At 38.2% G+C, this 27,282-nt stretch overlaps 1 protein-coding gene across 5 annotated transcripts; it reads right to left on the bottom strand.

Annotated features, from left to right (window-relative positions):
* Window positions 1–61: 61 nt before the first annotated feature.
* Window positions 62–25,743, bottom strand: LOC139748364 (integrin beta-PS-like). Of its 5 annotated transcripts, none has more exons than XR_011712646.1 (18): window positions 25,502–25,638; window positions 19,927–20,065; window positions 17,901–18,096; window positions 17,377–17,605; window positions 16,387–16,474; window positions 14,195–14,365; window positions 13,190–13,288; window positions 11,277–11,441; window positions 10,771–10,932; window positions 9,600–9,731; window positions 8,410–8,646; window positions 7,690–7,864; window positions 6,622–6,716; window positions 5,324–5,456; window positions 4,297–4,434; window positions 2,717–2,856; window positions 878–1,022; window positions 62–201 (listed from the first exon to the last, which is right to left on the bottom strand). XR_011712646.1 is itself a non-coding variant. In XM_071661460.1 (17 exons), the coding sequence occupies exons 2-17, from the start codon at window positions 20,056–20,058 to the stop codon at window positions 951–953; spliced, it is 2,364 nt and encodes a 787-aa protein (XP_071517561.1). In that variant the 5' UTR covers window positions 20,059–20,065; window positions 25,625–25,743; the 3' UTR covers window positions 272–950. The 5 variants fall into 5 exon arrangements, 3 of the variants coding, with proteins under 3 accessions (XP_071517561.1, XP_071517560.1, XP_071517559.1); XR_011712647.1 differs by having other exon boundaries at window positions 177–198; XM_071661460.1 differs by lacking the exon at window positions 62–201 and having other exon boundaries at window positions 272–1,022; window positions 25,625–25,743.
* Window positions 25,744–27,282: the final 1,539 nt, after the last annotated feature.

The raw sequence follows: 27,282 nt of genomic DNA, 5'->3' as shown, positions 1-27,282 counted from the left end.
CTGTTACCACTTCCCAATTTGCCCTCTCCAGTGATGTTCCCAGTTGTTAGTGGACTGTGCTTGTCTGAGGTTGTACATAAGTGAAAAGTCTTCTCTGGCAAGGCTTTGTCACGGAAGCTCAGTGTCATCAAAGAACTCATTCCAAAGGAGTTCACATTTCCTGCTTTATGGAAGTACTGCAGCCTTGGGCTGAAGGAGCTTCTGAAAAGAAATCACGGATAAAACCAAGACTATTCCACAGAAATTGGTTGTTGGGTAAAAAAAGTTCCCATCTGTTCTCTTGTTTTTCTTACACAATTAAGCTCCTTCCAAAACATTTTCTTATTCTACCTGGAGTTTACTGATATTTGCTCACCATTTTCCTTGTTCCTGTGAACTGTGAATTTAACGTCTCCTTTGCACGAGTTACCTCACCCTGATACACATGAACGAGGGAGTAAAGTAGTAGTACATCTAATAGTTAAGACCACAATGATGAATGAAGAGGTATAGAAAACACCTCTTAGAAGGAAAGGGTTGATTATTAAATGGAACTACTGGGACCAAACAATATGAAGGAAACATCATAAGTTTCTTAAAAGCATCTATTAGATGACTGCATATTTCAAATTAATGTACATAAATAGAAAATTAAATTAAAATTATCACTAATACATTTAGGATACCATGCATGCCTTTAACTCCATTTCCCAAAACTAAGGTCTAATTATGTTGGATTTTTTATAGTAAAAGTGATGTAGGAAAGACTGATAATCATGCTTAGAATAATAAAAAGATCATAGAGAAAAGGAAATAGTAGATGTAAAAATCCAGCTACTACTTATATTCATGCAAGACTAAAGTTTCTATCCTTAGTTCAGCTCAATACTACCCTTACATGATGAGCTAAGTAACTTGTCAGAAATATGGAGTAGGGTCCACCAGGTTGGTAAATACCCAGTGACAGGAAACTAATCAGTTGCAATACCAAAGAGTGGGTTTTCGACTGTTGTTGTAGCTGGCTTGTACAGTGGGCTTAGTTCCTGAGATGATGAAACAAAATGTATACATTAGTTCACTGTCAAAATCATTTTAACTTTCAAGTGTTAAATTTAAAACCTTTTTAAGAAAAATGATTTTGTGTATCACCAGCTTTAGAGTTGTTCAGTCACAGTACCCTATAAGGCAGTTTTCTCATTACATGGATAAAATAACAACACATAAGTTCAATTAACAAAAAATGCTCACAAAGGAAAAGTTGCAAAAACAAAAACTAATCGCATTTGTTGGCATAAAAGACTACGTTATGAAAGCCCTTCATATGCAGGTAACATTACAAACACATCATGGCACCATGACACTAAAGTTACACCAAACAGGCAACATTACTTAGAACACTAGCTTACTCAAAACAGAATGTATACAACCCCACAGAAATCTATTGCCCTTTCGACCTCTGACAGACATGAATCCAACCTGCTTTGGCCCATAACTTGAATGGTCTGGTACTTGCACTTATTAGAATTTAAACTAAACTAGGTGTCTCGTACAAGACAAAATTTCTACATGGAGACCAGCCACATGAAGCACAGGCCCTCATTAGAATTTCAACTAAACTGGGTGTCACTTACACAGTTTCTACGTGGATACCAGCCACTGAAGACAGACCATTATCATATATCCTTCCCTTAATAACAAAGATGAGAACCTTTCCCTTCTATCTTCTTTCCCTCTTTTAACATTCTTTAAGAATCAGGTCTACAAATATCTTAACACTAATAATTTTCTCTCATTTTCCTACCCTATATTCCTTTAACTTGAGGTGGCCATGACTGGGGCATGGTTTGTCCATGCTTTGCTGGTCCCTAGAGTTTTGGGCAAACTTTTGAGGTGAAAATCCTTACAAAACCAAATTTTCCATAAATTCTTATAAATTTGAATTTCCTTGATCCTTTTGCATACAACCCAACTATATGCCATCTGACTTACGTTTTATGTTTCTGTTGTTTTAATGAATCTTTAAATTAATTTTTTTTCATATTAACTCAAGAACAACATGGTCACTTTGTGCATTACTTTCATTCCAAAATTTCACATGTACTTCATAAAGGCAAATGTTCATCAATTGACTCTTTCTTCAGGATCTCTTCATTTACTTATAAAGCTTTTTATCATTCCCACATTTTATCACTTTTCTAACCTATTCACAACAGGGTCTCTATTCTATACATACAGCAATTACCTCTTTCACCCATTACCAATGCTGATATTTATCCTCCACCAGTACACCTAACATTTAGAATATAAATGTATCATTATTCTTAGATCTTATACCAACAATACCTGACCTTTAACACTCCAATTAAACTTTGATACATTCTGTAGTTTTCTTTAATTCTGTTTTCCATTCTTCATGTAACATGGCTTTACTATTTCATACTTCATTTTGGCTTTTTCTCCCCCCCTCACTTATTTGTTATTTCCACAGACTTGTGCATGCTGCATCATTAACTGTTTCAGACTTTACAGTTATTATTTCATTCCACAATAGTGTATAGACATTTTTTTTTTTTTCATACTATTCGCCATTTTCCGCGATAGCGAGGTAGCGTTAAGAACAGAGGACTGGGCCTTTGAGGGAATGCCCTCACCTGGCCCCCTTCTCTGTTCCTTCTTTTGGAAGTGTATAGACATATATATGAAAAAAAATCAGTCCTTAAGTATTCTCTAACCTTACCGTGTTCCATTTTGCATCTTTTTGTTCCAGTATAAACTTGGCATACTCCCGCTTATCATGGATGGATGTGATGATCCTCCAGATAATAAGAGTCCCTAGTCCAAGGAGCACTACAGGCACTAGAATACCCAACACCACATCTGCAACAAACCAAAATGTATTTTCCTGACTGAACAGTGAATTATCAAATTTATCTTAACACTGTAGCAGTCCTCTTTTATCAAAAGATTTGACTGTCAAGAGCTGGGTAACTTCTAGATCTAAGGTTCAGATAGTTACAAAAATTTTAGATGATAGTAGACAATATACTTAACATGGGAGTTCTATTCGAGGAAGAAGGGTCCATAAATTATATTCCAAAACAATATGACTAAGGAACACCATATGTTTTTCTATAATCCTCAATATTAGCTTTACCTACAGCAGCTGTATACTCCCTCCCTATCCATCAGTCCAGTCTCTGCTAAGTCCTTGGTCCAACAACCTCTATTTTTATTTTGCACATGAATTTCCCAAAAAATTATACATTGATGACCCATCATATATATCACTATCGTAAGAAGAACAGCTACAATAAATGAGCTGGATTTACCTTACACCACATGTATGCAATGAAGTCTGTCATCTTTACTATCTTTAAATATGCATAAAGAGGCATACCACTTAAAGGCTGCATTATGTGTCTAACTGCCAGCTCCAAACCCTGCCCTGTGCTTTGGCTTAGCCAGCCCCTATTGTTCCTACACCTAAATGGAGGGACATAAGTCTCGTATAGCATGATAAATCTGCTATGAATGCAGAACTGAATATTACTGACGATTTTCAAGGTACTGAAATGAATTACAAGTCTTGCCTTACTACATCTACCACTAGGGGTTTGTCTAGTAAACCAGATAAAAAGATTAGGTGAGGATTCACAACTAGGCGACCCATCAAGCGATGCATAAAGATTCACAACTTGGCACCCATTAACAAACATGACTGCATACAGGTGAAGTGTAGAAGCAAAAAGTTCTGCATTCTAATTTCACCTAGCTGTTTACCTCACCTGCAGACCTTTTTAGGAATTAAGCTCAAGTTTTCCAAGTCTCATATTTCCAGTATAGGAACTTATGCAAAAATAGGTAATTATAAATGCTGATAAAAAATGAGAATGTGGGAAAACTACCTTAACAGCAGAAAAAAGAAATGGGGCAAACTAAACAATGCATTAATATGTGGTGGTAAAACATGAAAGTATAATTTTCTTTAATGAATGTAAAGCCTCCTCCCCATACACACAAACAGATTATTAAACACAATTCTGTCCCACATAATACTGCACTGTACAATACCTTTAAGTTTTCATACTTTTCCACTTTAAATTCTTTTTGAAGATTTGATTTAATGAAAGAAAATATCTTGTACAAAAATGGACCTTATTTATTATTTTGCCACTCGTGTCCTCTAAATCACTATAATAATTTGTATGTTGGTCCCGATGAACCATAGCATTGTTAAATGAAAACTTATCGAGAACAAATTCACAATGTTTGTTATGTCTAGAAACATTTCAACTAAACACTGAAGTTCACACTTACAAAAGATATTAATAGGCTTGGGACACTCCAGGACATCTTGAACCCATACATTTATTCTCCCATCATCATGAAGCTGGTACTTGAAGTAAAGTCGACAGTTATTGTCATCTGATAAGATACACAAACCTCCACTTATATCTGAAATGAAAAGAGAAATGTTATGTGAATCGTACAAATCCAGCTAAGTTTTCATATAATACTTTTAAACACTCTTTCAGGTGATAGTGTGTTTTTCTTTCTGGTTTCTTTGCTCCTTGTTTTCACTTTTCCTGTGGTTGGTTACTGAATATCTTACCAAATCCTTCATGACAGGCTTTTTTCTTTTCTTTATTTTATAACTTGGCAGTTACACTCCATTTTGACAGTAACCTTCACATGTCCATCCCATTTTTGTTCTTACTATATTCCATACTTTTAGTTTCCTCTGATTTTAAGGCAGAACTTCCTATACCCCTCTTACTTAATTTCTTTCCTAATTGCTTTTTGCTCCATTGGGTGAATGCAGTTTTCATCTAGCCCATCGATGCATAATGTTCTACCTTCTATTTCTCCTGTTCTACAATGTTTGATCTGAACAAATTGTTGTGTAACTCTAGGAGTTTGTTTTCATCTACTTCAAAACTTCTGATCCTATTGGACATTGCCTTTTGCTGTTATATTTGCTGTTGATACTGAGCAATTTATTTAACATTGCCAAAAATAGTTCCACACACTTCCCTGACAGCATCCTTGAGGCTATGTATAATTCTTTTGATAATTCCTTTTGCCATTTTCCTCTTCTTAAACCTATTCTTTTCTCAAAGCCCAAGTTGTGATGGCCATGCTCAAAGGGTGACCAGGCTCAGCTGCCTCTCTTAACTACAATTTTGCAATTTACCTTTTCATGAAATAACTAATACAACTGGATTTTACATACAAGAGAAGTTTACTGAGCAAGAGTCTTCAAGACCCACTGGGAAAAGTGCTTGGAGGATAAGCATCATACAATACAGATCAACATATCAATCATTACTCCTCTAGCACTCACCTTCGAGGGCTGAAACTTTGGTTGCGTTGAAGAGTGTGCAATTTATCAGACATTCATCAGAAGAAAGCTCTCCTGCACTGAACACCTGGCATTGTACACATGACATGTAGTCACCACATTTCCCTGTGCATGTCTGTATGGGTGAATATTCATTAGTACATATGCATGTCTGTTTGGGTGAATATTCATTACGTACACTAAATCAACTATACTTGATGTTGCATCCCCTCTCCAAACTTTTGAGCCAAAGCTGTCAACTTAATTACTTATAAAATGTTATATATATGTATACTTGCTTACCTTCACCCATTCCTGATGCTACCCGGTCCCACAACAAACAGCATCTTTACCCCCTGCTTCAGCAAGGTAGTGCCACGAAAACAGACAAAAAAAGGCCACATTCGTTCACACTCGGTCTCTAGCTGTCATGTGTAATGCACCAAAACCACAGCTCCCCATCCACATCCAGGCCATACAGACCTTTCCATGGTTTACCCCAGACGTTTCACATACCCTGGTTCAGTCCATAAAGATGCTAGGAAAATTTATGTTTAATTGCTTAAGAGGTGAAACTGCCTCAACAAGATGCAACAAAGGTTTGGAGAAAAATGTCATGCACACATAATTTTCAAGACTTTTAAGATAGTGGCAACTAGCTAGAGAAAAAGTATGTGAATTATGTTTTTGGACTGCTAGAGGGCATTCAGCTGTTTCATATGGAAAGTTATTGGAAAAAGTAAGGAGAATTTTCTAATACGAGAATGCTTCCACTCAACTCAGAATTATCCACATACAAGGAAATATGACAGATGTTCCAGGTGACTTTTCAAATGGGGTCATAGCTACTGGCACTTGTGTTATTTTGTAGGACTGATTTTGAAGCTGCAGTTATTCGTGATCTCTGTATATCGCTTGCTGCATGGACTTGAATCATATCTGAATATGTTTGTGGATGATGCTAAATAAGGAGAAAATTAAGGAGAGTCCACGACTGTGACACCTGATGAAGAAACTCAAACCAGCTCGTTTTAATTAAGTACGCAGGTGAGGGAGTTTTAGAAATTAACATAAGACCCATCCAATCACAAGAACACCACTTCAGGGAATCTTTAAGGCAATATGATGTGCATTGGTAAACATGAAAAATTTTTTTAAAATACAGTCAATGCCTTTTTTTTCTGTCATTAAACTTGAGTTAATTATGTTTTAAAAGAACCTTATATTTACTAGCATCTGATGCAGGAATAATTTAGTATAATTGATAGCAAGATAAGTATGATGCTGGAAGTTTTACTTACTTCACAATCCTCACAAAATTTGCCAAAATATGAATCATCACACCTGCACTGGTTACATTCACAAGTGCCATGCTCGGAGCAGATTTCTTTTGTTCCTAAAAGTGAAAAATGGCATTATATTACATATATACATGCAACAAAGAATTTAAGAGAAAAGCTGGCTAATTTTCTGGCAATACTTAAAAGCAAATAAAAATATTGATACATGTCAAATTAATATTCATCAGACAAGGCTCCTTTTATTTTCTTCCAATAGTTGTTCTGGAGATAACTGATGTCTATGCATGTAGCATTCACAAACCAAATGTAGGTAACAGGATGGTGACCTGACAAACGGAAGAGACAATGTATAGTATAAACAATGCGAACAAGCTAATGCAACAACACAACCATGTACTGTCGCCCATCCCTCTAGGAACTCAAGCAATTATAAATTTTCATTATAGTAAATGTGAGCTGACTACCTCTTAAACAATAAGAAATGGGAGTTGCTATTTCTATTGTGAAGGATCAAGAAGATCTGGTTTACTTCTTTAGTATTCTCATGAATACAACTAACATCTGTCCATTCCAGAAAGTTGTAAAATATCCCCATGAGAGAAATGCAAACTGAGATCTGTCAGCTACAGACCCAGTGACCATTACATCAAGACAAACTGATGTGTGAGAGACTTATTCAATCCAAAAAATGGTCTCTATCTTAAATTCTCTTGAAAACAACTGATATCAAGTGTCTTGGGGTGGGTAAGAATCCCTGCTAAAGAAATACAAACTAAATACCATGGGGACATCAGCAAAAGAAACTAGTAACGTATAAAATCAACAACAAAGCACCAAACTATTCCATTTTCACATTGAACAATACCTTCATTTTCTCTTGATTGGCACAAAGGCATTATTTTTTTTGAAAATCAGGGTCCCGCAAACAAACTATCAAATCCTATGAGCAAAATATGAAGGTTCTTGATTGGTCTTGGAATACATGGAAGTTCCAGGAAGAACACATAGTTAATCCATATATGTAAGGAAAGATGTCATCTGGACCTGATAATAAAGGAAAAGTCTTACCTGGATTTCTGCAGTTATCTTGAGTACCATTCTGGCATTCACAAAACTGGCCAGTCCATCCAACATTACAACTGCATGAGTTGCAGTCACAGATCCCATTGTCAGAGCATATAAGGCCATCAGAACTAGAGCACCCCTTGTAGTTTGTACACTGGCAGAATTTTCCTGTGATCTTCTGCAAACAAAGTAAATATAAATTTGTAACATGATCTTTTTAAAAAGACTTGTTATGCAAATCTAATTTCTATCAATAATGCTCTCTCTCCATACCTCTAATGCCTATTTCCAACTGGAACAACCTCAAGGCAGTGGCCAAAGCAAGTCTCCATGACAGGTGAACTCAAGTGCCACTTCTATGAATTTAGCGTCTCACCCTTAACAGGCCACTGGCAGAGGTCAACTCTAACACAGTTTGGAGGCTCCTACATAATGTTCCTTCTGACTACTTCTACTTCATGCTCTTGCTTAATGTTCCTACCTACTACTTCTACTTAACGTTTCTACCTATTGCTATCTTGGATGAAGCAGACAACTGAGCCTTGCTTAGTGTACCATGGGTAAACAATATACTGGATTAGTGCAAAGTATACCAGTGCTAAACAGTATAGAGGCAGTATATAACAGAACACAACAGTCCAGAGGCTCATTAAAACCCTGCTAATTATATCATACAAAAATCCACAGAGGCATACTGGGGATAAGAGAAAATTAAAATCTTACCTCGGGTTCTTCCCGTTCATTACAAATGCACTCGCCACAAACACACTTGCCCTGGCCGCTACACACATCTGATATATTGGTTTCTTTGCAGGCTAAGTCACCAGTAATGCTCAACCTCTTCTCATCACTGCTGAGTTCACATTCACAATTTTGACCTATGAAACCTGAGTGGCAGCTGCATACACCACACATGTAGTCTCCATTAATATCACACTGGGGAGCATTGGCAATGAAGTTCTGAAATGAAAAAGACTCAGAATCTTAATCTGATCTTATATATTTTACTGTAATACTTAATCATGGATCTCACACCATTATTTTCAACTAACCAACGGAGAATCTCTTCTAAATACATAATTCACAATGTATCTCATTATTCAACTTACTTATATTTAATTTACACAGTTCCTCATTTTTCCATTTCCCCTTTCTTACAATGTGCTGATGGCTAAACTTTCTGATAAGCATACCACATTAATAACTTTCCACATATCTTTACAACATCAACTTCAGAATCTTTTTATCAGCTTCAAAGCCTCATCCCTAACTCATTCATATTTCAAATTTCTCTCTACAAACTTAGTACCGTATATCCTTATTTCTAGATTACTTAAATGAAAATATGATTATGTATTGATGGTGCATCAGCAATCTGACCATTGTGTGCTCAGTAACATACTGGTACAGGAATTTCTTATGAACATGCTACAAAAAAAATGTAATTTTGCAATATGAATCTTGTACCAGGAAACAGACTCAAAAGTGAACTTATTAACAAGCATCTATGTGAACTAAAATTTCACTCATCAGAGCTCACTATATAATAATTCAATATCCTGTAACTGCAACTGCAAAGCGAACAGCTGAATCACTGTCTATCAAAATATAAGGTTATGTCATAAAAATAACAATGAGCTGTAAGCATTACTCACACTGATTAGACAGCTTACTGAGGATGATGGTATAAAAGATGTAGGTATTAGTATAAATTTCCTCCATATTTCCTGCCTAGTAATCCAATGAGTCTGCTTTCTGAACACCTAATTACTTTTTCCCCTTATCCCACCATTTCATCTTCTTGGCCATCAACCTGATCTTCCTCCTGTTCATCAAGATAATTTCCTTCAAAGACTACTGATTTTCCAAATGGTCTCCTCTCTCACCACCAATAAGTTTCCCTCGCCACCTACCTGGTCTCCAGGCTCCTCACACTTGCAACGACAAAGCATAGTGAGATCGATAACGAGCGAATGCCTACGTCCCTCTAAGGATATGTTGATGGTAGTCTTCCAGTCTTTTTCCTCTAAAGGACACTTTCTGACCTACAAACACAATCATTTTAAAAATAAAACACTGCTCAATTTTTTTCTTCTCCAACATCACTACTTTTACAAAGTGATGCATATATACATATGTATATGCATGTATATATCCATGCGCAGGAGGATGAATGTGATGGAAATGAGATGTTTGAGGACAATGTGTGGTGTGAGGTGGTTTGATCGAGTAAGTAACGTAAGGGTAAGAGAGATGTTTGGAAATAAAAAGAGCGTGGTTGAGAGAGCAGAAGAGGGTGTTTTGAAATGGTTTGGGCACATGGACAGAATGAGTGAGGAAAGATTGACCAAGAGGATATATGTGTCGGAGGTGGAGGGAACGAGGAGAAGTGGGAGACCAAATTGGAGGTGGAAAGATGGAGTGAAAAAGATTTTGTGTGATCGGGGCCTGAACATGCAGGAGGGTGAAAGGAGGGCAAGGAATAGAGTGAATTGGATCGATGTGGTATACCGGGGTTGACGTGCTGTCAGTGGATTGAATCAGGGCATGTGAAGCGTCTGGGGTAAACCATGGAAAGCTGTGTAGGTATGTATATTTGCGTGTGTGGACGTATGTATATACATGTGTATGGGGGTGGGTTGGGCCATTTCTTTCGTCTGTTTCCTTGCGCTACCTTGCAAACGCGGGAGACAGCGACAAAGCAAAAAAAAAATATATTTTCCCTGGAGCTAGGGTGGAAAGAATACTTCCTATGTATTCCCTGCTTGTCCTAAAAGGAGTGGAAGCGAGGGGCTGGAAATCCTCCCTTCAAATTCTTACTTTTCCAAAAGAAGGAACAGTGAAGGGGGCAAAGGGAGGATTTTCCCTCTTCAGGCTCAGTCCTCTGCAGACATTTTGGCCTGATGCTTTCAGCACTGCTACAATCAATTAAAAGAGAATTTTAGAACACTGCTGCAGGCACATCCAGATTTAAGAATGAAACAAGTAAGAAAGTATAATCAAATTCATTTGCTTCCATAATCTTCCATTTCATGTCGACAAAAAATTACTTGGACAAAACGAGAGTAAATCAGGTTAACCTACCGTAACTTTTACATTAAACACCACCTCATCCCCAGCCTCCAAATTCCCACAAGTAAATCTCTCCTTCATCAATCCATCTTTGCATTTTGAGAAGATCTGCACATTTAAGGTGTCTGATCCAGGGGCTATGTTGTGTGTAAGTGTTACACGAGAGATGATATCCTAGAAGGTCAGAGAATAAGAGAAACATCAGAAATATATTAGATCATACAAAACTTTTCACAAGGCAATTTGAGATTACAGTGGTCTCTTATGCCATTTATTACTGAGATTTTTTTTCATATGTCAACAGTGTCTGCTATGTATTCCACCTGTGACTGTTGACTACTTCAATGAATAATACAAAATACTGTAAACTTTAATTGTTCATTCAAACTCAATTAAAAGTAAAGCCCCTCATTTCTAAGACTACAACTCACAGAATTTGTGATGAATAATGGAATATAAGTGGTGAAATAAAAAAAGTTTAAACTTTTGGATGAAATAAGTAAGCTTATAGCACTAACTTTAACTTCACTGGTGAGAATGTCGACAATGTTGGCTGAGTCTGAGGCCAGGATGCTGTAACTCGTCCTGGGGATCAACTCTTGCAAGCGAGCATAAATGGGCTTTTGTTCTTTAGTGACTGCAAAAAGAAGATGCACCCCATGTTCATTTACCTTCTCTTTGATCTGTAAGGGAGAAAATAGTAATCATGGACTGAAAATACTAACATATGGTATACTAACATATGTGGTTGAGAGAGCAGAAGAGGGTGTTTTGAAATGGTTTGGTCACATGGAGAGAATGAGTGAGGAAAGATTGACAAAGAGGATATATGTGTCAGAGGTGGAGGGAACGAGAAGTGGGAGACCAAATTGGAGGTGGAAAGATGAAGTGAAAAAGATTTTGAGTGATCGGGGCCATATATATATATATATATATATATATATATATATATATATATATATGTGTGTATGTGTGCATGTGTAGTGGAAGGAAAGAAAAGGAGGAAGAATGTGTGGAACAGAGTATGGGATGGAGGCTTTTAAGGACAGGGATAAGTGGAGACTCTTTTGTCATAGCCACAACTTTGGTCATGGGATGAATTCACTGACAAAGATTCTATTACATTCATTACAGTATTATTCAAGTGCCTTCATTTTTCTCTATGTTACTTCTAAATTGCTCATCTGGATCTCTGGATGGAATAGACAAAAAAAAACTGTCTGGACACAATCTTCGTCAACTATCACATGCATCAGTTAAGTAAGGTAGCATCCAATAGTTTGTTAACAATAATTACAATAATCATACACTATAAAAGAAAATAACACTTTGAATCAACCAAGATATATTGTTCACCCTTTACACAAATCCTGTGTCTGGCAAAGTACTGCCACGGCTACTTATAGATATGGATACACAAGGTTAGTTTCATTTCCCTATGTATGTAAGTTATGTGAATCACTTTAAAATTTTGACATAAAAGGGCAAAATTCAAGGAAAGAAAGACTGTATACATAAGTAACAATAAAACAATGACATTAAAACCTAAACCAGCATGAAAACAAAAATGGTTAATCTCAGTTCATAGTATGAAGGACCCAACCTGTTCTGTGCAGCATCACAAATATTACATTTCTACATTTGTTGGGCAGGCAAGTGTAGACCTTTGGGCACATGGTAAAAGAATCACTTCCTCTTACCACAGTGGTTTACACAAGAATTAGCTTAAAATTACTTCAAAGTTATTCATTACTAGTATTTACCTGCCTCTGAAGACTAACCAGCTCTCGAAGTCACCTGGACAACAGACTTGGCCAAACCTGAGAGGTATCTGGATCCATATGCAGCAGGGATCTAACTGTTACTGGCTCTGATAATTTCCTTGCAATTGTGTCCTTGATCCTAATTGTTAATTAGCAATGTCTTGGCCATGATCATTACTTAGCAATATTCTGCCATTGATGCTTACCTACCAACGATGACTACCTGGATGTGATGCTGGATTTATCATTTTCACCAATGGCAGGCCATGAACACAAGAAGCTTATGTGTAGAACACCAAGCTAGGAAAATATGACAAAGCACACTGCATATTTATCAATCAAAATTTTTTCCTTAATATCAATAACGAAGAATCACAAGATGTTACTCAACATATAGGACTAAATTCTAATAATTTACAAAAAACAGTAACTTCTGGTCACATGGAGGCCAACATTTCTGCTGACATCTCTTTTGTGATCTACATCTTTTTTCTTTCATTTTTTTTACTTTACAGAAATTCACCTACATCAAAAAATTAACCTCTTGTGAGTTGCTTCTCAGAAATCCAGATCTAGGACATCAAATTTTGCTTTGCCACAGATATATTAAGGTCTTGAACTATAATGACCCACTTAAAATATCTAAAATAAAAATCTGTGATGATTACCTGGCTCACAGAAGGGTAGTCAAGAACAGCAGAATGGGAGTACATTCCACTACTGTCCAAATGGCAGGCTTTATCATTGGGTTCTGTTATACCTGCCAACTAGGAGAGAATAATTTAAATATGTGAATTTCTTCATCCTATTTCATAAATCAGCACTTTCTATTTTGCTGAAGTATAATGTGCTTGAGGATGAAAAAAAAATTTATATACCTGTACAGTGCATAAAAGATTTGTTTATTAAGTTTTAAACATTTATTATTAATTATCTTATACTGGTAACTGTGAACAAGCAAAGATTTCAGTAATTCAAAACATTTTAGTGCAGCAAAACTAATATCACTAAGGAGCAACTGAACCATCACAGTTCCTTCCAGCTATTTCTCTGATCTGACTCCACAAAAAATATGTGCTGTTTACAACAGCTGAAGGTGACATCAGTCTCCATCTGCATGATGTTAATTGGCTAGTTGTATCTGTCATTAGATGAAAAGGAGTACAATTTTGTTGTGAAACTTTCATTTCCAAGGAGTCCATAATTTCTTTGTTACCAACTGTAGCACAGTCTTCAAGCTGAAGGAACCCCTTTAAAGGAGTCCAGAGATTATGAGTGAAATGGAAGTATAATGTGCTGAGGTGGCTTTCTTTCTGTTCCCACATACCTCAGCAAATCACACCAACTCTAATCCACCTAACACAATATGCCAACCAAAAAACTATACAACCATGGTGACCTCACAAAGCCTTCTTTAATCAGTTCCCTCATTTATTTCACACCACTCACAAATACCCCCACTTTCTCTCATACTAGCACTATTCCCACTATAAAGGGTCTTAACAGCATTAATCTGAAATCTTTCAAAGAAAGATTTAACATGAGTGAGTGAAGATGAGATTTGGATACAAATTAATAGAACTGGAAAATATATATTTAAAAAAATATTTTTTGACAATTCTGCCCTGTTTCAGCTTAACTGCATCTACGCAAATCATAAAGATAAACTGTACCTTGCCATCACCAGCAATATGGAAGCCAGCATCTGTAGAGATAACAATAAAACGAATGCTCTGCGACCGCCAGTCAATTTCTTTCTCACATACAATGGCCTGCATGAGTGCATCAAACGCACCTTCTGGATAGTCTAAGTTTGAAGCTGTCTTGGTCTCATTCACTTTGTCCTAGGTATATTACATGTTCCTTTAGAAAACTTCATTTTCCACTTAAAATAGACAAATCAAGGAGAATTATTGTTATCAAATGTTATAAAGTCATCAAAAAAATATGTGATAAAGTTGATATTTGCAAAATTTTCACATTAGAAGTCTCTACAAAAGGAATAAAGAATTATTCATAATGATTCAAAGAGATACATTGATCGTCTTTTTATATCAAAGGCTCCGGTCAAGGACAAAAGTTTTCACTGTGGGCTATCAACAGAAAAGTATGGAGAGAAGACATATAATCTGAGTTCTGGGAACTGGAAAACTTGCATTTCAAACAGTAAAGACAGTGCTGTCATAAAAGACATGAACAAAAATGGTACAATATAGCAGTATCGTTAAAGAAAAATGTTGTTGATAATGAGTAGAGTATCTCAGCTGGAGGATGAGAGGGTGCCACAGTCTAAGAGTAGAAATCTTATCAGTCAAAGAAAGTTTTAAAGATTGTAAAGTCAGTAGAGCAGAAGGCATAACACAGAAAAACAGAGGTAGTTGGTTGACAAATCTTGATCCATAAAATGTCAAAATTTGGAGATTCAAGCTCCAAGAGATGTGCAACAGGCATGGTGCTAGAAAAATCAGACTCCTCCCTTGAAGGTTATGCTTTGAAGCATGAAGGCGATTAATCAAAACTCCATTAAACAGTTCAATCTCCAAGAGGAGTGAGATATCAGAAGAGGGTCTAACCAGAAAGGGTTCAACAGAAATGCTAGAAGTCAGAAAACATTTGTGACAAAGGAAAAAAAAAAGTCAGGGCTATCTGACAAACAAGGGTCTTGAGAGGGGCTAACACTGCTACTGCTTGAGCCCTCACTCTTGTTGGCAGCAAAGGCAGGCAGGACTTGGAAGATTCTTAATACCCAAAAATGCCAGTAACTAAGAACAATCATATCTTCATTGACTTGCTATGTTTCTTCCATTTTTCAAGATATTATAAAACACATCAACAACTATCTGTACTGTATATAAAATCAGCAACTAAACAGAAATAATTTTCATATGAAAATCAATCACTGAAAAGCTTAACTAAGTTTTAAGTACTGTTATAGATTATGAAGCCACATTAATTGAATATCAACGAAAATCTATATAAGAATTTCTATGTTTTCTATAGTTTGTGAGATAACACAAAAAACATCAACATCTACCTGTACTGCATACTAAATCAGCAACTAGTCAAAAAAAAATTCACATAAAAAAATCAATCATTCACATAAAAAATCAATCATTGGAAAGCTTGATAAAGTTTTAAGTACTTTTATAAATCATGAAGCAATAATAAGTGAATATAAACTTGAATCTACAAAAGAATTTTGCAACAGGGTGCTAATAACACAGAAAATCTCAGTAAAGTAACAACAAGGTTTTAATATGGCTTAACGTATGAGGGTTAACAAACTCCAGTAAAATCTTGAAACTAAAGCAAACTGGCTTGAGAAACAAAAACAGAAAGCTTTTCTAAGCTAAAAAAAAAGATGTTTCTACTCCTTTTCCCAAGGCTTAGTTGAAGAAAAGATGACATGAATAAAATTATATCTAGTCATACATAATAAAAAAAAAAAGTACCATTATGCTGCCTAAATATCTCACCAGACAGTACTGGCCAACCTCCTGTCTCTGTGGCACAGCAAGTAACTGAAAGCTTTTTTATGACAAGGCAAATTTCCTATGAGATGTGGCAGTAATCATATGTACAGCTGTCGAAATTCAAGAAGACTTCTAAAGAGGAAAATCAAGGAGATATACAATCATTTAAACATACATCATATTAACTGACATCAAAGCTGTTTTACAATACATAGAGCATTTCATTTTTTTCTTTTGTAAAAGAACATTCAGTCAAATGTAACATGTCACAGTTTTACTAAAAACCTTTAATTATGACCAGAAGATTCTTTTCAGATCAATGAAAGTGAAGCAAAATATCTAATTACAACTAAAACCTGTTATAAGAAGACTTTAGCTTAGCCTTGCCTTACCACAAAGGTAGTAGCATCACTGGTGAGTGGAAGAACATTCTTGTAACCAAAGGGAGGATCACAGTCTGTGCAACTACTTGTACTGGAACTGTAACATAAAATTATAAGTAAAAGTATTGTATTAATCTTGCATGATCAAAAATTGATATAGAAAAAAAATCATCTTATGAAGAAAAATTTTCATATTAGTTCCACAATTCCAGTTAATCAAATATTTTCAGCCTTACTCTGGGCAGGGAATCCTGGTTAACTTACTTGCTAGTCTTGGGATTTAAAAGTTGGATTTTTTCTTAGCTGAAACAGTGTGAGGAAAACTAAATGCCCTAACTGAAGTCATCTCATTAACACCAGGATTCACATCAATAGAGGATTAACCTTGGACAACCCTTAAGTGCACAGTCAGCAACATTAACCATTACACAATCGAGGTCCATACACATCTCGAGCAGAATTATTCATTATCAGTAATCCTATCAACATTTGATGTACCACCTCCCACCACACAGTGTAGAGCTGGAGTACAAAAACTAATGTCTGGTAAAGTAGGCTGATGGAGGTGGCGAACTGGGAATCAGAATGCTTGGTTGTGTAGACTGAGGATATTACAAAAGAGTCGATTTATGAGTAGTTCACCTTGAGGATCTTGAGTATAAGTGCTAAGCCCTCAAGATGTGCACTCCCTGCACAAAGACACGCACATACACAACATTACAACATTCTATGACTTGTGGTCCAAACTAGTGGATGTGGCCAGCTTCCTGAGTGCTGCAGGAGCATCATAATATGGAAGGAAATCCTAGGACAGAAAGTAAGTAATAACATATACTTAATGACTTACTTCCTGCCCCAGGTACTTACTTGTTTACTTCCTGACCAAGGGGTCCCTTCTATCCTTATGAGGCTCCTGCAGAACTTAGAAAGCTGGCCACATTTACTGAGACCACAGGTCATAAAGTGTCATGACAGATTAACATGACATAAGTAACTTACTCCCAAGGAACGGTGCTGACATAGGGAAGAACAGCCTTATCCACAAAGACCCCAAAGCCAACCCTGAAGTTGTCAGTAATGTTCCTCATGCTTTGCACCAGCTGGGTACCTAAGTTTGAGAGCATCTCCTTGTCATCTTTCATAGACCTGGAACCGTCCATTAGGTAGTAAAGGTCCACTGGGTAATTCCGTAAATGCTTGTATGTCATATCAACTCTTGCTGTGTCCTCTGTCAATGAAACATTTCAAGGACAAAATAATTTGTAATAAAAAAACTTGCAATCTACTGGCAATCCTTATGTGTCTTGAAGAATACCAATACAGTATCAGTAATCATGACCAAAGACCAGCCCCGCAAATCTCAATTCTTCCTAGTATCATTATTTGAACTCTGGATGTATATCTGCATGATAATGTTATTAACCTAATTCATCAATCAAGATAAGTAAAACAGTAGAGAACAAGTTTCAAATTCTCTAAAGGCCGTTTCTACAGCAATTTCTATTCTACAGAATAACACTCACGAACTCTTAACTCCATCTTGACTTTCTGAGGTTTTATCTGGATAATGTTGTCATCATCAGTCCCTGTAGACAGCTCTTCATCCTCCACTTTCTCAAAGAGAGTGCTTGGATCAACAATGAAACTTTCACAGAGTTGTTTAAATACATCAAACTCGACTGCTTCCCTGCTGAAACACCTCGATAACTCTGTAAAGTTCTGAAAAGGATGAGGGAGTGAAGGTGGAGCATAAAGAGAACAAGAGGGTGCAAGGGACTGGAGCAGTGTTGCTGTATCAAGAAAACACAAAAGAGCAAGAAAGTGCTATATGTTACAAGAGCACTGGAGTAAGTGTGTCCTAGCAAGGAAGAGGCAAGCCAGAAAAAGTAGCAGTGTGCTGAGAAGAGTATGAGAGTGCTTGGGAGGATATCAGGATACTCCAGAGGGAGCAAGAGGACTGAAGAAATTAAGAAGAGTATCTGAAAGTACAGTACAGAAGAGTACAGGGAAGGCAGGGGAATGCTGTGTAACTGAAAAGTGCTGGGATGTCAGGATTGCATTTTTGAGAGGGTGTAAATGTGCCCAGGAGGAGGCTGGTAAAGGAATGCCAAGGACAAGAAAAAGTTGAAGAGGTCAGAACAGTACTTGAGGAAAAAGTAAAGTGCCGGATAGTGGTAAAAGAACAGTGGGAACTGCAGAAAGTGGGGGGGAGGAGGAGAGGATAGGCTTAAGTAGAATGAATGAATGAGTGAATAATATCAAACAGTTCATAAACATAAAAAAGTTATATATCACTATCAAAAGTAAATGCATGAAAACCAGTACACCAGTTGCACCGATAAATAAGGTAAAATGATGAAAGGATAAATTCTAATGTTTATGTGAAGGGGACTAGCATCTTTTAACATTCAAAAAGTTACTCTAATGCCCTTTGAAAAATCTCTTCAAAAGTAATACTAATATACCTTTTTCTTAAGAATCTAAATTCAAAACATTCAATTACTATTTGTATAACCGTCAAAGGGAAAAATCTGCGAGGACTTCAGAGGGCAAAAGAGTGATCAGTAACACGAGACACTTGGATGTAATATAAGTGGTGAAAATGTATGACAGCTCAGTTAACAGGACAGTGCTAGGGTCAATGGATTGCTGGGGGATTAATAGTGCTGAGAGGTCAGGCTAGTGCTGGAAGTGCCAGTAGAGTATTGAGAAACTGACTAATAAAATGTAACAAATTTAACAGGGAAGGAGTGTCAGGGAGGGCATAGGAAGGCAGCATGTGCTCTTGCAGGCTTGAGGATGAAAAAATTAGAAGTGCCAGGAGAGTGCTTTAACAAAAGAATGATGAGGGAAACAGACTGCATGAGAGAAAACACGTGATGAGAAGAATGGAGAAACCTGAGGAGGATAAAATAGTACACGAGAAAAAGAGACCACTAGGGGAGAAGGAAGATCAATAGAGGCATCATACACATAAGAACTAGGGAGGTCTCAGAAATTATGGAGGAAATTTAGAGAATATATAAAAAACATAGGGATGAGATATGAATGCTCAATAAACTATAAAGTGCCAGGGAATACAATGGCTTATAAAAATGGAAAGAAAAGCAACGGGAAGAAAAAGAATCTAATAGAAGATATGAGAAAGCTGGAGTGGGCATGAAAAAGTAGAGGATAATATAAAGATTTAAGGAAGACAGAAGATTGGTTAGGATGATAGAAGAGTACTAAGAAAGGCAATACTGCATAGGAATGCAGAAAGTGGTGAGGGAAGCAGAAAATCTGTGTAAGGCAGGAAGGATCTCAGGGAGGCAGGAGACTGATGAAGACAGAACAATGCTGGGAAAGGCAAGAGAATGCAAAAGAAGAAAGAAGAATGATGAGAAAGGCAGGATGATGTTAAAGAACAGAAGTTCATCCATCAAACATCTATTAAAGTATTCCACCTACACTAGTATAACAACTCTGAATTACAATTGTATATTTTGACTTCTATCACAAATAAGCCCCTCCTCCCTAAATTTGTGTGCTATGTTAGCAGTAAATCACCTCCTTACGACACCAGACACATGTGTGGGAGCGAATGCAGTCTGAACATGTGTTGTGCTGACAGCTGGGGATGTCAGCCCAGACTAGGTATAATACCCCAGCAAGCAGGACTGTCCACGTGAACCTCATCATACACAGCCTGCAATGAAGTAATGCATGACAAGAGTAAATCAACATATCCTCACAGCTTTTACGAGACTTCCATAATGAATAGCATCCTGGGATACCAATGAATAGAATTATAATCAAGTACAATCAAGGTATTTTCATTTAGATCATGATTACCTTGGGTCAAGGATCTGCACCATACACCAATATATTCACCTGGACATTATTTCCTTACCGATGCATCATTATTTTAATCTATGGGTATTACCTTTATCCATAGCCATCATTTCCAATCATTAAAATTCACATGGAAGCCCACTGATTCCATTCAAGACAATCACTTCTATCCTAGGCCATTACATTCATCTGCAACCACAAATTTCTTATTAAGCCATTATTTCTACATTTTTTTTTTTTTTTTTTTTTTTTTTTTTTTTTTATACTTTGTCGCTGTCTCCCGCGTTTGCGAGGTAGCGCAAGGAAACAGACGAAAGAAATGGCCCAACCCCCCCCCCCCCCCATACACATGTACATACACACGTCCAGACACGCAAATATACATACCTACACAGCTTTCCATGGTTTACCCCAGACGCTTCACATGCCTTGCTTCAATCCACTGACAGCACGTCAACCCCTGTATACCACATGACTCCAATTCACTCTATTTCTTGCCCTCCTTTCACCCTCCTGCATGTTCAGGCCCCGATCACACAAAATCTTTTTCACTCCATCTTTCCACCTCCAATTTGGTCTCCCTCTTCTCCTCGTTCCCTCCACCTCCGACACATATATCCTCTTGGTCAATCTCTCCTCACTCATTCTCTCCATGTGCCCAAACCATTTCAAAACACCCTCTTCTGCTCTCTCGACCACGCTCTTTTTATTTCCACACATCTCTCTTACCCTTACGTTACTTACTCGATCAAACCACCTCACACCACACATTGTCCTCAAACATCTCATTTCCAGCACATCCATCCTCCTGCGCACATCTCTATCCATAGCCCACGCCTCGCAACCATACAGCATTGTTGGAACCACTATTCCCTCAAACATACCCATTTTTGCTTTCCGAGATAATGTTCTCGACTTCCACACATTTTTCAAGGCTCCCAAAATTTTCGCCCCCTCCCCCACCCTATGATCCACTTCCGCTTCCATGGTTCCATCCGCTGACAGATCCACTCCCAGATATCTAAAACACTTCACTTCCTCCAGTTTTTCTCCATTCAAACTCACCTCCCAATTGACTTGACCCTCACCCCTACTGTACCTAATAATTTTCAGGAAGAACAATACTCTCATATGACTCATTCTAAAGAAGACAATTTCCAACTCCAATAACTTCTAAAGCTTTAAACCATTCCACAATCTCAAGGCCATTGATGCCTACTAAAATCCATGTAGTACTTTCTCATCAGAACAATTTCTACCTATGCAGTAATTTTTGCCTATTACTTATTACTAATTCACCTGTTTATGGATGGGGTTGTTAGGGAGGTAAATGCAAGAGTTTTGGAAAGAGGGGCAAGTATGAAGTCTGTTGGGGATGAGAGAGCTTGGGAAGTGAGTCAGTTGTTGTTCGCTGATGATACAGCGCTGGTGGCTGATTCATGTGAGAGACTGCAGAAGCTGGTGACTGAGTTTGGTAAAGTGTGTGGAAGAAGAAAGTTAAGAGTAAATGTGAATAAGAGCAAGGTTATTAGGTACAGTAGGGTTGAGGGTCAAGTCAATTGGGAGGTGAGTTTGAATGGAGAAAAACTGGAGGAAGTGAAGTGTTTTAGATATCTGGGAGTGGATCTGGCAGCGGATGGAACCATGGAAGCGGAAGTGGACCATAGGGTGGGGGAGGGGGCGAAAATTCTGGGGGCCTTGAAGAATGTGTGGAAGTCGAGAACATTATCTCGGAAAGCAAAAATGGGTATGTTTGAAGGAATAGTGGTTCCAACAATGTTGTATGGTTGCGAGGCGTGGGCTATGGATAGAGTTGTGCGCAGGAGGATGGATGTGCTGGAAATGAGATGTTTGAGGACAATGTGTGGTGTGAGGTGGTTTGATCGAGTGAGTAACGTAAGGGTAAGAGAGATGTGTGGAAATAAAAAGAGCGTGGTTGAGAGAGCAGAAGAGGGTGTTTTGAAGTGGTTTGGGCACATGGAGAGGATGAGTGAGGAAAGATTGACCAAGAGGATATATGTGTCAGAGGTGGAGGGAGCAAGGAGAAGAGGGAGACCAAATTGGAGGTGGAAAGATGGAGTGAAAAAGATTTTGTGTGATCGGGGCCTGAACATGCAGGAGGGTGAAAGGAGGGCAAGGAATAGAGTGAATTGGAGCGATGTGGTATACCGGGGTTGACGTGTTGTCAGTGGATTGAATCAAGGCATGTGAAGCGTCTGGGGTAAACCATGGAAAGCTGTGTAGGTATGTATATTTGCGTGTGTGGACGTATGTATATACATGTGTATGGGGGGGGGGGGGTTTGGGCCATTTCTTTCGTCTGTTTCCTTGCGCTACCTCGCAAACGCGGGAGACAGCGACAAAGCATAAAAAAAAAAAAAAACCTATCATGCACACCAAGGCCATTCATTACTTTCTCAACCAACCTACTGGCAAGAGGAATTCATACAATGGAAAACCACCATTAACACTACAGTCTACCAAAGGGTAGGCTGCTGGAGAAGTTAAGAATGTGATGAAATGGATCAAGTCGCCAAATCTTAGCCACCTTTCGCCGGCGTTAGCTTATTACTAATTCACCTGACGGTATTCAAAAGCAGTTGGTCTGTCCTCCAACACTATTGTAAGAGGTGGGTCTGTCCTCCAACACTATTGTAAGAGCTGGGTCTGTCCTCAAACACTATTGTAAGAGGTGGGTCTGTCCTCCAACACTGTCATACAAATGAGATCTGTCCAGCACCATAAGGAAAAGGTCTGTAATCCAACAATAGCACACAAGCAAGGTCGGAGATATGTCCTCCAACACTATCATACAAGAAAGACCTGTCCTCCAACACTATCATACAAGAAAGACCTATCCTCCAACACTATCATACAGGAAAGATTCCTGGCTTCAACATATTCATACAGGCGAAGTCTGTCCTCATTAACTGTCATACAGTCAAGGTTTGTCCACCTTCCTCTACGATGACCTAAGTAGTGGTCTCAGCAGACGAGTACCTAGGTCCTCGTGCGTCCTCATGAGAGTACATGACACACCATCATATATGGGTCTTCAGTATCATCCATGAAAGCATTGACCCATGCTATCACACAAGGAAATGGTCATTCTGTTCTTATCATACGAAATACTCGCATTTTTCTCAGATATGGAAGACTCCTACCGTTCTCTTGCACAGCCACGAGAGGAAGTGCTATTATCCTAAAGATACATATGAAGATATATCTTAATCCTTCCTTCAAATATGTAAATAATGTTCTAAGCGCCATAGGATAAAGTAATTTTCTTGTAATGTAAACTCATGTCAGTACAGAGGAAACCATTTCCGCCGATGATATCATAGATAAGTTATCTTAGGTAAGACGTATAAAGTGCTATTACAGAAGGAAGTCTTCTTGTACTTAAATATTTTTTGACATAACTCTTCCTAGAAGAACACAAGTCTAGACAATGCTATCACGCCACAAATTATGCTCTTTTTTTTTTTTTTTTTTTTTTTTTTTTTTTTTATACTTTGTCGCTGTCTCCCGCGTTTGCGAGGTAGCGCAAGGAAACAGACGAAAGAAATGGCCCAACCCCCCCCATACACATGTACATACACACGTCCACACACACAAATATACATACCTACACAGCTTTCCATGGTTTACCCCGGACGCTTCACATGCCTTGATTCAATCCACTGACAGCACGTCAACCCCTGTATACCACATCGCTCCAATTCACTCTATTCCTTGCCCTCCTTTCACCCTCCTGCATGTTCAGGCCCCGATCACACAAAATCTTTTTCACTCCATCTTTCCACCTCCAATTTGGTCTCCCTCTTCTCCTCGTTCCCTCCACCTCCGACACATATATCCTCTTGGTCAATCTTTCCTCACTCATTCTCTCCATGTGCCCAAACCATTTCAAAACACCCTCTTCTGCTCTCTCAACCACGCTCTTTTTATTTCCACACATCTCTCTCACCCTTACGTTACTTACTCGATCAAACCACCTCACACCACACATTGTCCTCAAACATCTCATTTCCAGCACATCCATCCTCCTGCGCACAACTCTATCCATAGCCCACGCCTCGCAACCATACAACATTGTTGGAACCACTATTCCCTCAAACATACCCATTTTTGCTTTCCGGGATAATGTTCTCGACTTCCACACATTTTTCAAGGCTCCCAAAATTTTCGCCCCCTCCCCCACCCTATGATCCACTTCCGCTTCCATGGTTCCATCCGCTGACAGATCCACTCCCAGATATCTAAAACACTTCACTTCCTCCAGTTTTTCACCATTCAAACTCACCTCCCAATTGACTTGACCCTCAACCCTACTGTACCTAATAACCTTGCTCTTATTCACATTTACTCTTAACTTTCTTCTTCCACACACTTTACCAAACTCCGTCACCAGCTTCTGCAGTTTCTCACATGAATCCGCCACCAGCGCTGTATCATCAGCGAACAACAACTGACTCACTTCCCAAGCTCTCTCATCCCCAACAGACTTCATACTTGCCCCTCTTTCCAAGACTCTTGCATTTACCTCCCTAACAACCCCATCCATAAACAAATTAAACAACCATGGAGACATCACACACCCCTGCCGCAAACCTACATTCACTGAGAACCAATCACTTTCCTCTCTTCCTACACGTACACATGCCTTACATCCTCGATAAAAACTTTTCACTGCTTCTAACAACTTGCCTCCCACACCATATATTCTTAATACCTTCCACAGCGCATCTCTATCAACTCTATCATATGCCTTCTCCAGATCCATAAATGCTACATACAAATCCATTTGCTTTTCTAAGTATTTCTCACATACATTCTTCAAAGCAAACACCTGATCCACACATCCTCTACCACTTCTGAAACCACACTGCTCTTCCCCAATCTGATGCTCTGTACATGCTCTACAGCATTAATATCAATGATCATCCCGGCGTGACAAAGGGTCGGCCCGTCGTTCTCAACACGAGAAAGCACATGAACTACATATAATTAGATAGCTTTTTCCTCTATATGCTTGATCAAAAATTTCCTACCATAACGAAAAGTTTACCTCTAATGATCGTGGATTCTCTTTTTTTTTTTCATCTTTTACTCCTTACCTAAGCGTTGGCGTCGGCCATGACACAACCTTGAGGGTACGACCCTTGGGTATAACGCCATGGTCGACCCATAACACCCTGAGATCATACCTTCACGTGTTCACGGGGTTAAGGTGAGGCTGGGCCTCCTTGAGTTCCACAGAACTGATGAAATGGCACTTACAACTCACCTTCCACGACTCTCTCACACCCTCTTCTCCACGTATCACAGCCTTTCTTTATAACCACAAACAACCACCGGCTCGGGACGATCTACCCACACATCCAGTGTCTTACCCTCGAGGCGACCTGACCTGTTCTACACTGCATCGTCCGGGGAACGGAAGCACCAAGGCGGCTGTGGTGTTATCTTATCACTGGATTTACTCTGGCAGTTGGAGTGTGGTGAAGTGATAACCACAGTAACCTCTGGTGAGGAGGAGGCAGACGAGGGAATCAAACCGAGCTCTCATTATTAAGTGGGTGACGAAGGAAACCTGAGTAATACCACTGTTCTTTCAGCCATCCATGAGACACTTCACCGGGGAAAATATGTTTTCTTTTAAACATTGGATTACATACCTTCGTCTTGCAGAGTTACGGAAACAGGATTTTTTTTTCAGATTAATTGTTGTTTACATGAATGTTCACAGAAATACGGTGACACGGAATTTTTCTATTTAATGACCCATTCGTTCATTTTCATGGCAACGAAAGGACATAGCAAGATAAATTTCCGATTCCATGTACCATTATATATATATATATATATATATATATATATATATATATATATATATATATATATATATATATATATATATATATATATTAGAGACGGGGGCCAAGTGAGGATATTCCCTCAAAGACTCAGTCCTTTTTTTGTTGTTCTTAACTCTACCTCGCTAACGCAGGAAATGGCAAGTATACATGATTATATATATCATAATCGCTCTTTCTCGCGTCAGCGAGGTAGCGCCAGGAATCAGGCGTAGAATGGCCCATCCACTCACATACACATATATACATAAACGCCCATTAACGCGTATATATATATATATATATATATATATATATATATATATATATATATATATATATATATATATACCATTGTGTAATGCACCGAAACCACTGCTCCCTATTCACATCAAGGCCCCACAGACCTTTTCCATGGTTTACCGCAGACGCTTCACATTCCCTGGTTCAGTCTATTGACAGCACGTCGACCCCGGTATACCACATCATTCCAATTCACTCATTCCTTGCACGCCATTCACCCTCCTGTATGTTCAGGCTCTGATTGCTCAAAATCATTTTCACTCCATCCTTCTATCTCCAATTTAGTCTCCCTGTTCTCTATGTTCCTTCCACTACTGACATATATATCCTCTTTTTCAGCCTTTCCTCGCTTGTTCTTTCTAGATGACCAAAGTATTTTAGCACAACTTCTTCTGTTCTCTCGACCGCTCTTTTTATTACCACAGATCCCTCTTATCCTTTCATTACGTACTCAATAAACCACCTCATGCCCCATATTGTCCATCTTCCTCTGTACAGCCTTAACTATAGCCCATGCCTCGCATACACATAATATTCCTGGGACTACAATATGTGTACATGAGTGTTTGAGTATAAAGTTTTTATCTTAATGGAGATTTTAAGTGCAAGAATACAGGAAAATTGTCTGTGAACTGCAAGAATGCTGGACATTTGAGCCTATGTCAGATTTTCTTATGTGGTCAGTAGGATTGCTGTTGGTTCTTATATACGTTAATTCTGTGGCTACATGATGCATTGTTGTAATGCATGAGTGATGATGTCTGTATCCTGGAGAAATGGCTATGTTGCTCTGAGTTTTCAGTCTCTGAAAAATAAAAAGTATCATATTTCTCATCAGTTACTCTGATGAGCACACAATTGATTTGCCTCATGACCTGATGCAAATTATTGCTAGATACTTTTCTTCTTG

The sequence above is a fragment of the Panulirus ornatus genome, chromosome 73, assembly GCF_036320965.1.
Source record: "Panulirus ornatus isolate Po-2019 chromosome 73, ASM3632096v1, whole genome shotgun sequence".
NCBI lineage: Eukaryota > Metazoa > Arthropoda > Malacostraca > Decapoda > Palinuridae > Panulirus > Panulirus ornatus.
The sequence above is the reverse complement of the archived record's forward strand: the minus strand, read 5'-3'. Positions and strand labels throughout refer to the sequence as shown.

What these genes read in the sequence shown, in the direction of transcription:
- LOC139748364 (XM_071661460.1), bottom strand. Translation starts at nt 20,058, where the DNA reads ATGATGAGGTTCACGTGGACAGTCCTGCTTGCTGGGGTATTATACCTA. An exon ending in GTCAGCACCGTTCCTTGGGA is followed by an intron (nt 16,475 to 17,376) that starts GTAAGTTACTTA and finishes TTTATGTTACAG; the next exon opens with TTCCAGTACAAGTAGTTGCA. An exon ending in AGATAACTGCAGAAATCCAG is followed by an intron (nt 6,717 to 7,689) that starts GTAAGACTTTTC and finishes TTTCACTTTTAG; the next exon opens with GAACAAAAGAAATCTGCTCC.